General features: G+C 55.7%; 1 protein-coding gene across 1 annotated transcript; it reads right to left on the bottom strand.

Annotated features, from left to right (window-relative positions):
• Positions 1-436: 436 nt before the first annotated feature.
• Positions 437-6,684, bottom strand: LOC133771096 (NUT family member 2G-like). The gene is made up of 6 exons (XM_062206816.1): positions 5,978-6,684; positions 4,042-4,170; positions 2,793-2,929; positions 2,072-2,361; positions 1,717-1,833; positions 437-1,252 (listed from the first exon to the last, which is right to left on the bottom strand). Exons 1-6 carry the CDS (start codon positions 6,682-6,684, stop codon positions 437-439), a joined length of 2,196 nt encoding a protein of 731 aa, XP_062062800.1.
• Between the last annotated feature and the right edge of the window lie 3,795 nt (positions 6,685-10,479).

Here is a 10,479-nt window from a genome sequence, read left to right as displayed (position 1 = left end):
CCAAGTCTGCCTTGTGGTTGCTCTCCACAGCCCCAAATGCACACACTCTTAGCACCAGATCCCCGGTCCCCACATTCTTCTAACTCGACTGCTTCGGATGCTTGTGTGCCCCAGGCGAGTCACCTGTACACGCACCAGCAGCGGCTTCCAGGCAGGCCCTCCTTCCTCAGAACCATCACCCGACTGCTGCCATGACAGAGAGCAGCAGCCCCTAGAGCATTCTCAATGGAACTTCCTTTATTCAAATAAATAATGCCCCAAAGGCACACCTACCCACCCCACCCAAGAGGTCCCTGGCAGCTGGCTGTCCCACCCTTCCCTCCCACACCCCTCCACCCCCCACCACCAGCCCCCCAGTCTTAGGAGCAGGTGCAGCACTGGATGAGTGAATGTCTTTGCGCTTTGGATTACAGGACACAGGGAGGGCCCGTATCCTTCAGGCTGCACGTATGGGCCGGCTCCCGAGAGCCCGCCTGCCCTCCTGGCCTCGATGCTGCTTCTTCCTCCTCCTGGTGACCAAGGGGCCGTGGGTTCTCTTCTGAGCCTGGGCTTGTGCCACAAACCCCAGAGCCAGGGCCTGCCCCTCAGTGGCTCTGCGTCCAGGCCCTGAGCAGGTCTTCTTTGGGGCAGGGCCTGGGCTTCCCCGCAAACCTCGCTTCTTCGACTTGGCCGTGGTGCTGGCAGCACAAGTCTGGCCTCTTCCCTGGTAGCGGAGGGACTCGGACACTCTCTGGAGCTGCTGTGGTCCTAGGCAAGATGGGGCCTCAGCAGGGCTCTGGTCAAGACCCAGAGGCAGCAGGTGACGCTGGGAATCGAGGAAGAAGTCCAGGCTGGGCAGCTCCTCATCCTTTTCCGTGGCCGTGCCCACTGCTGGTCTGGTGCCATCAGTAGAGGATTCGACTGTGAATCCCCAAGCAGCCTTTGGCCCTCTTGGGGCAGGCTTGTTTCTTGGTGGGATAGAAGTGGGCCTAGTGGTCCCTAGTGAAAGGCACTCCCGATGCCCCGAGAAGGAAGCAGCAGTGGTAGGTCTGGAGAGGGGCTTGGGTGGGACCACGTGTCTCCGCGGTTCCTGAGACGATGCCCTTTGTTGGCAGGTCTCAGAACTGATGCGTCTTTGTGGGCCTTGGTCATGCCTGTCTGCACCTGGGCAGGCTGTGGATTCAGGACTGGGGTGCCTTACAGGTGCAGCCTGACTGGGGGTTACCCCCGCAGCCCCATTCCCAGTCACAGGCCAAAACGTCTTCTGCACCACCTACAGGAGGAAAAAGGCACTGAGTGACTCTGCAGCAGGTGCCAGGGCATTGGCAGGTGCAGCGCAGGGCGTTCAGGAGGCAGCAGGAAGGGCAGAGTCCCTGGGCTGGTTTCACAGAGGGAAAGTTGGCTGTGCTGCCCTTGCTCACCCTAGCGCGCCCCACCCTCCCCTGTCCCTGTGCCCAACTCACGTGTCTGCACCTGCAGCCTGCCTGAATCAATTGTCAGAAAATACACATCCCAGGGAGGGTAGCTCTGGACAGTTTCCCTGCGCCTACACTAAGGGGTCCCTCCTTCCCACAGTCTACCTACTTGTAGCTCGATCGCTTAGATACCTGCTGTCCCACCTTGCCCACACGGATCCGCTGGGACTGCTCCCATGGTTTCCCTGCTGCCCCACGTGCCGCGCCCGCCTGCTGTCCCTGCACTCCTGCCTTACTCGCTCGACGTCCCTCCCTCCTTCACCTGGCCAGAGGTCAGCCCTTCCTCCTGCTCCAGCTCCATCGATAGGGCCACGAGGTCCAGCTGTGGCTCTGGGGAAAGCAGTTCTTCCAGGAATTGGGGCTGAATGATGGCCTCCACCTGAAAAGGAAGAAAGAGATCTCTGCTGCACAGGAAGCATCTGAAAACCAAGGGGCTGCAAGGAGAAGCAGAAAGCAGTGCATACCCTTGCAGCATCCACGTTTGGTACTATAGATGATAGGAAAACCAGCTGCACACCCAAACATGCACGAAACACACACACACACACACAGAGGGCAGTAACTGAGTCATCTGAGTGCGTTCGGAGGGCGAGTCATGTTCATCCCCAAGCACGTACAAACCTCAGAATTTCACAGCCCACCTCAGCAATGAAGTCCTCCTGAGAGATGAGCTTCTCCACGTAGCTCAGCAGTTCTGGGTCTGGATAGTCCCCCTCCTCCCTAGGACTCCAGAAGCTGTCCTCTTCAGTGGGTCCATCAGGCCGCATTGGTGTATCCTTGATGTCCACGTCCTCCATCACAGTCTCAGTGGGCATCCCCTTGGGCACCTTGCCCTGAGGCTGCCAGTATCTTTGTGGCAGGGTACAGGCAGGCAGGGCCTTGGAGCTGGCATTCCTGGGGCCACACCCTGTGGATGCAGTATACAGTGTGAGGTCAGGGCTTTGGGCCTTCCATGGCCCCCATTAGGAAGGTCAGTTGTTGGAGACACAAGCTAGCAGGCTGGGGCAGTGCGCCCTGACCCTGGCGCCATGAGAGGACATGGGAGCTGGAGAACCGCTCAGCCAGCCACCAACGCTCCGTGTTCTCTTGCTCATGCCTCAGGCCATGGGAAGACTGTATTGGGTGCTTGGAGAGGTGAGGGGTGAGTGGCAATCCCAATGACCACTTAAATAACCAGATCATGTGCAAAGCATTAGGAACCTGGGCACGCTGTGGTACATTCTGCAGGAAAGAGCAAACACGTTGCTCTGGAGAGAAACTTCCCACGGGGGTGGTTATGGAGGCGTTTGGTCCCCGTTGCCTTCTTCATGGGTTGTGTGGTGAAGGGGGAAGCTTTACCTGGCTGCTGGACCGCCACTGTGGCTGGGGGCCCTTGTGGAACCAGCGGCAGTGGGCCTGGGGGTAGCTTGCACAGTTTCCCCTGCATCCATGTCCGCTTCTGAGTCTGCATCTCCTCTTCCTCAAACTCCATGAATCTGGGAAAGAAGGGACACAACCTACTTAGGAGGGTCTGAGGCTCTGAGCCCAGCAGCCAGCAAATGATGGCAGAGACGTGTGAACCTTGGGCTCTGCCAGCAGGACAAACGTTCTGGGAACATTTCACTCCCCCTGCACTCAAAGGGCCTGTGATGAGGGCTCTCTGCCCCATGGCAGGTGCATGTGAGCAAGGTGGTTCCCTGCAGCCTTGCCATTCCCTATGCAGATGCACATCAGGTGTGGTGCCAGAAGCCGGTCAGCACGTGATTCCTGCCAGAGGACTCTGAGACACAGACGAGGTTCAGTGACTAGGCTGGGTGAGTTCTTGCATGAAGACCAGGGATGAGGTTCAGGGAGAAGCAGGAGTGTGGGTAAGCCTAGCTGAGAGGGATGTCCTCTGAGAGCTGAGTGTTGGTTCATGGTCTATTGGATGGGATGCCTGAGAGACAGAGTGGGGGCCCCACGGTGAGCCTGCAGTTCCCTGGGACCGAGCTCCATTCTGTAGAACGCTCTGCAACGGCATTTGAGAACGCTTTGCTCAATATCTGCCAGCTCCAGGGCATGAGGCAGAAGGAACATGGCCAGGGGAGCTTGTCACATGGGCACAGTTCCGTGGGTCAGAGGACGCACAATGGACTCTGCTGGGTGTTGCACTTTGAACTTCAACAACAAGAGAGTGTGAGTTGCCGATACAGGTGAGGCCGGGGATCTTGGGGGGATATGCAGAGGACCCAGACGTGCAGGTAGTCGTGGGATCTTCCTGGAAGGGCAGAAACAGAACTGGCCTCCTGTAAGTGTGTGTGTGCTGACAAGTGCAGCCCACCAGGCCAGGGCCAGCCCACCAGGCCAGGGCGTGCAACCTCCAGGTCAAATATCAAGATTGGGTGAGCAGCCAGCTAGGTGGGGGAGGAACTTGTGTGGATGGGACACAGAGAACTCTTCAGAATCTAGCTGGTGGTTGAAACTTCCTGGGGAGAGCAGGGCCCAGGCAGGGGTTGTATCGGAAGAGGTGTCCTCTTAGTGTCCCTGTTGACAGGCCCAAGGCATCAGGCCTAGCCCCGTATCCACCCTCCCCGAACTCGCAGATCCACGCTCAAGGCCCCCGACTTACTTTTCTGCCATCTCATAGAAGATCGCGCGGTCCCAGTTGCTCTTGTGTTGCCATTCCCGCATGGCAAACTGCAGGCCCTCCTCCAGCGGCATGGTGGGCTTCCTCTGGGCCAGAGTCCGCAGCACGGGGCTGTAATTCAGCAGGATCAGCATATCAGGAGGCCAGGCCTCCCTGCCTCCTGAGCTGAGGGTGCACAGCTCTGCTATGCTCCAGACTGCCCTCCCCTCTGTCCCTGCCATGTCCTCCTCTGGTGCAGGGTCCCCAGGATTCCGACCCACACATGGGGCCTCAGCACCACGGGCTGCATGGTCTGCTCGCACCTGCCCTTGAGGCCTCAGTTTCAGTCGTGCATTGTTGAATGAATGCTTGTATCACCCAAATACTTCTTTGGAACCGCTCAGTTTCAAGGCAATGCTGGGTTGGTTTGGACACGATGGATTATGTGACGTGATGTGCGTAGAGCTCCACAGCTGCCTTGTTCTTTGTGTAGAGGGAGGAACTTCACAGCTCTGTGTGTCTAGCACCTCAGGACCCTCGGAGATGGAGTCCCATGCACGGGAACGTGAGTCACTGGGATCTCAATCCTGCTGTGCCTTGTGCTCAGATTTCCAGACGCCAGATGCGAGACATGGACATCTGTGGCTCACAGTCAGCTGGGGCGAGGGACTGTGCAGGGCCGCCCAAGGCTACTGAGACACTGCACAGAATGACTTGTGCCTGGGCTAAGACTCAAGTCCCTGGGCCCTAGTGCTGAGCATTGAGTCAGGTTGTAGGGGCAAGGTCACAACCTCGGGTTTCTGAGACTTTCTAGCACACTAGATGCTTGGACTCACAGGTGCCTGGGGCCCCTGCAGATTTTCTGCCCTCCCTGGTTCCTCCAGGGACAGACCCAGGGCCCAGGGTTCAGGGAGACGGGGAGATCCCGGATGGTGGAGTGGACGGATGGCAATTGTGCTCCTAAGAGGATGCTGACAGGGGGCTGGGATGATTGGGTCCCCAAACGTGGATCCCTTTCATTCGCAAGCACTGTAGGGCCACAGGCATGGAGTGGCAGGAATACCTTCCTCGTGTCACGCAAGGTGGGCTGTGTCTAAAGTGGTGCACGCGGAGTACACCCGCAGTGCTGCCTGGGGAAGAGAGGTGACTGTGGGAATGAGGAAGTTCTCTTTCTCACCTGCACAGCAGCCCAGGGGCTTGCGTCTAAGGCTGAGGATCCATTCAGAACCTGTACACAGGACATTCGCTTTGTCTCTCTCCCTCTTCCCCGAGGCCTGCTCCTCACGATGATTGCAGGAGCTATTTTTCTCCTTATATCAGGCAGAGCACATCCCTGGCATCTGCTGTGTACATGAACTTAAACCTGTGGATGCTCTCTGCTGTGCCCTGTGGGGGGAACGTCATGCCCTGCTGCATGAGGGCCCTGAGATGGGTATGTGTGTGACTGACCAGGACTGCCCCAAGTGAAGCAGCCCCAGCACACACGTGTGTGTCCCCGACCACCTTGCGGTCCTTCTGCACATCCGCAGCAGAGTGCGGGTGGGCTGGGGAAAACTCTTCCTGGGTGCCTGCCCTCCTGATCACCCAGCTCATGAAATCTCTGAGCTGTGACCTGTGTGTGTGTGTGTGAGACAGGCCGTGGGCAGGGGTTGCCGTGGCGACTGATGCGCACTTCCAACGCGTGGCTTTCGTGATCCCAGGGTCCTCCCTGAGCTTGAGTGTTCTGGAAATGTGACCATGGAGGTTCTGGAAGTGTTGTCACTCAGAGGAGGGGGCAGATCCAGTGAGCGAAGCCCCTGAAACTGTCAGGGTTGCACAAGACACACCCTGCTGGGAACCAAGCTTCTCACAGGCTTCTCCTTGCCTCAAGAGCTTCCTTCCAGAACCCTAGGCAGCCTGACCTTACCAGCCCATGGGCCTCCCAGAGCAGAGCACTCACATGAGGAAGCAGGACAGAGCTTCAGCATCAGGGCTTTGTGGACAGTGCCTCTGCGCCAGGGCCTTGTAACGCTGCCAGCGCCGGAAGTTCATATAGACGCTTGTGGGGTTGCGGGAGGCCTTGAGTGAGGCCTTGGCCTGGGAGGCGGCGGTGCCACACTGCGGGTCCCCGCCAGGAGGCTCTGGTCCAGGGTGTACTGGAAACAACATCACGGGGGCAGGCTGGGTGGCTGATGGTGGAGGACCCACAGGATGGAGGTCTGGGCAGTAGCCCCCCTGGCCAGCCTGCGTGTGCACAGTTGTTGGCACAGGCTGTACCAGCTTCTGCACTGAAGAGCCTGGCAGAAGCAGGGTGGTAGGATGCTGTGTTGCCTCACAGAGACGCCCCATGGCACTCCAGTTGAGAGGGGCCTGGTTGAAGAGCACAGGCTCAGAGTGCGGGGGCTGCACTGGCCTCCCATCAGCTGTAGCTGCGCTGATGACACTGAAGTTCGCAGCCTCACTTGGGCCGGATCCACCATCTCCTGCCACCATGGGCATCCTTGGCAAAGCAGCAGGTAGCACGAGCTGGCTGCCTGGTGGGAACACTGCATTCAGGAGGCATGGGGGTGGCTGCCCCCAAGGCGTCTGGGTTGCTGGGCCGAGAGTAGTGTGGGGACAGGGTGGCGGTATCAGGGGAAACGTGGAGGTGCCGGGATGCAGAGTCATGCCGGGTGCCAGCACTCGAGACGCTGTGGAGACAAAAGCAAGGGGTGACTGGAGTAGGGCCCCTGCCCTCAAGAGGGAGGCTCTCCTGTTCTCCAGAGCCGATTGTTGCAATACAAGAGCAATCTCTACAGTTGAGGCCCATGGGAATGGAGGAATGGCGCAGTCTGCACATAGTGCCAACTGAATCTCAGGCTCTGTTCCTACATTTGTCAAGGATCCACCAGACCCTGCCCGTCCACTTTGCCGGGACCCAGAAACGCCAGGTTCCCAGCAAGGAACACTCGGCTTTCACTTCCGCGCACAATCTCCCGGGGCATTTCTGCAGAAATGGGCGAGGCAGGAGGTAGGACAATGCTGTCTGGAACTCAGCCCTGTGGAGGACCCACACAAACCCTAGTCCAGGAAAACAGTACACGTAGCACACGTGCCTAAGGAATTGAACTCTTGTGGTCACATTGAACAGTACCTTCTTAGTGGTACTATACATTTTGCACTCTTTTTTTTTTCTTCGAGAGCTGTAGAGTTACAGACAGTGAGAGGGAGAGACAGCATGGCCTTCCATCCTCTGATCAATGCCCAAATGTCTACAGAAGGCAGAGCTGGTCCGAAGCCGGGGCCAGTAGCTTCTTGCGGATCTCCCCCGTGGGTGCAGGGGCCCAAGCACTTGGCCCATCTTCTACTGCTTTCCCAGTCCATGGCAGAGAGCTGGGTTGGAAGTAGATAGCGGGGACAAGAACCAGCACCCAGATGGGATGCAGAGGGCTAACCTACTGCGCCACAGCACCGGCCCTACTGTTTGCATTGTTGGCAAGAAAACTGAGGACTGGCATTATGGCACCGAAGGTTATCTTCCACTTAGAATGCCCACATCCCATAGCAGAGTGCTGCTTTCCATTCGATTGTGTGCTTCTAAGCCAGCTTCCTGCTAATATATTTTGGAGGCACCACAAGAAGGAACAGGTACTTGCATTCCTGCCTTGCACTTGGGAGCCGCATTGGAGGTTCTCAGGGTCTGACTTTGCATGCCCCAGCCCTGGGTCTTTTCTTCATTGGTCCAGTGAGCATGTAAATGGAAATGCTGTCTCTCTCTCTCTCTCTCTCACTCTCTTTGTCCATCTTCCCCCCATCTCTGTATCTGTCTCTATCTGTCCTCTCTTTTTGTCACTCCACCATAAAACAAATACAGCACATCTTAACAGAAGAAGTAAAGAAAAAAAAAAACTCTTATTGAAGCTCCCTTTGAACTTCAACCACACTACACAGCTGTGCGTTGCATTGGCCACACTACAGAGATGGGCGTTCCAGAGTGCAGATAGGAAACTGAGCGCAGTGTTGTTTGTTTGTTTTATTTGACAGATAGAGTTAGAGACAGAGACAAAGAGATAGAGAGAAAGGTCTTCCTTCAGTGGGTTCACTCCCCAAATGGCCGCCATGGCCGGCGCTGCGCCGATCCGAAGCCAGAGTCAGGCGCCTCCTCCTGGTCTCCCATGCGGGTGCAGGGGCCCCAGCAGCTGAGCCATGCTCCACTGTCCTCCCGGGACACAGCAGACAGCTGGCCTGGAAGAGGAGCAACCGGAACTAGAACCCGCGTCCCATATGGGTACCGGCTCCACAGGCCGAGGATTAACCAAGTGAGCCACGGCGCCGGCCCCTAAGCGCAGTGTTGTTCAAGGCAGACTTGGACAGAGGGCCCACCGTGGAATGTGGTTTGCGTAAAGTGAATGAGACATGTGAGCATCTGGTAAAGGGGAGCAATTGTTTGGGAACTAGGGAGGCCCAAGCCATATGCAGGTGACAGTAAGTGGCAACCCTGTTGTGGAAGAAAAGACAACAGCTACTAGAAAAGGAAGAAGCCGTCACTGGGTGGGAAGGAGCTGGGAGGCTGTGGGCCGAGGGGTGGGGGTAACCCCCAGCCTGACCCGTGAGAGCAGAGCTAACTGCAGAGGGGGTCTGGGAAGTCAACAGCTGTGAGGCGTTTGATGGCCAGCTCTGTGTCTCCCCTGTGCTGCGGGAATCTGAGACACCTAAGGAAAAGCACTCAGAAGCACCTTGAGGGCGAGCTCCAGGATCTGAAGAAGGCTAGGGCTCTGGTCTCCCCTGAGCCCTCCCTCTGTCTCCACCACATCGCCATCCCTCTTCCTTCTGCGAACCCGTGCTCAAACAGGTGGCCTGTTTGCTTCTCTGTTGTCCAAAGAATCAACCCATGTGCACCCCGCCTCTTCTCCTCACCCCACACATTCGCACCGGGGCATCGTGATCCAAGTCAAAGTTGCTTCTCAACCTTTTCAGCATCCTCAGGTCAACATGAGTTAGCAGAGCCTTCCTTGGCAGTCCTCACCCACCCTGCTTCCCATGTGGGCAAGTAGGCTCTAAGGATGTCCCAGAAGGGCTGCCCTTGCTCCTCCATTTCAGAACCCATGGTGTGATCAGCATAGGCTTGCGTAGGGACACTAGAGGATGGAGAGTCACACAGGGAGATCATCTCAGCAGTCGGGTGTTGGGCTGCTGTGTGCACGTCATGCTGCAGGAGTCCGTCTCGCCGCTGCTGAAGTCCCTGCATTCTCCAAAGGACTGTCTGACCTTGGTCCCCTTTGAGGGAAAGTCTGCCCCACCGCGAATGAGGCTACAGCCTGCAGACTCCCTCAGAATGCCCCTCCCTCCTTGTCAGCGCTGACAGTTTCTGTCTGTTTTCAGTGTGTAATTGTTTCTCCTCTTAATGATCTTCATTTCCTATTGTAGCATACAAAAACTTTGGATACTTGAAATCTTGAATGGAATGTACAGGGATGTGTGGTTGTCACAGCAAGCCGTACTGGACACCCATTGCCTTTTTCCAGAGTGATCGTTGCAGTGTAGATGTAGACATTTGTAACCCAATGCATATAGACAGTATTTGTCAGTTCGCAAAACTTTCACTTACTTTTGGATAAGAATATTTTGATATGTGAGTGTATTTCTTAGGTTACTCTCCTTGTCCTATACAGTAGATATCTCTAAAACTAAGACTGCATAATGCATACAAAGTCAAGTACCTGGGGTCAGGCATTTATCTAGCAGTTCAGGCATTCCTATCCTATAGCCGAGTATCTGGGTCCAGTACCCACTCCGTCTCCCTTCCAGCTCCCTGCTGTCGTGCACCGTGGGCGGCAAGTTGATGGCTCAAGTCGTCCGGTCCTTGCACACAAGCGACCATCCTGGATTGAGTTCCAAGTTCGAGTTCCCAGCTTTGGCCTCACCTGCACCTGGATTTTGAAGGTACTGGGACTGGAATGAGATTTTGGGAGCGCTGGATCTGCCTGTCCGCTGATGAAAAGAATGGTTGTTTGGAATAGAACAACGCTGCGTGGATTGCAATGTGCTTTTTATTATTTCTGTGACGTTTACATGCCCTAGGGATCCTCCACTGTATCTGAAAACTCAGCGTACGCATTGTCACCTAGTAGGCTGTTATCCTTGTCTAATTCCTTTTTTTTTATTTTTTTTAACTTTTTTTAATGAATATAATTTTCCAATGTACAGCTTATGGATTACAATGGCTTCCCCCTCCCATAAGTTCCCTCCCACCCGCAACCCTCCCCTCTCCCGCTCCCTCTCCCCTTGGATTCACATCAAGATTCATTTTCAATTCTCTTTATATACAGAAGATCAATTTAGTATATATTAAGTAAAGATTTCAATAGTTTGCACCCACATAGAAACACAAAGTGAAACATACTGTTTGTGTGCTAGTTATAGCATTAAATTACAATGTACAGCACATTAAGGACAGAGATCCCACATGAGGAGCAAGTGCAC

Source organism: Lepus europaeus, chromosome 12, assembly GCF_033115175.1.
Source record: "Lepus europaeus isolate LE1 chromosome 12, mLepTim1.pri, whole genome shotgun sequence".
NCBI lineage: Eukaryota > Metazoa > Chordata > Mammalia > Lagomorpha > Leporidae > Lepus > Lepus europaeus.
This window is presented reverse-complemented; position numbering and strand designations above follow the sequence as displayed.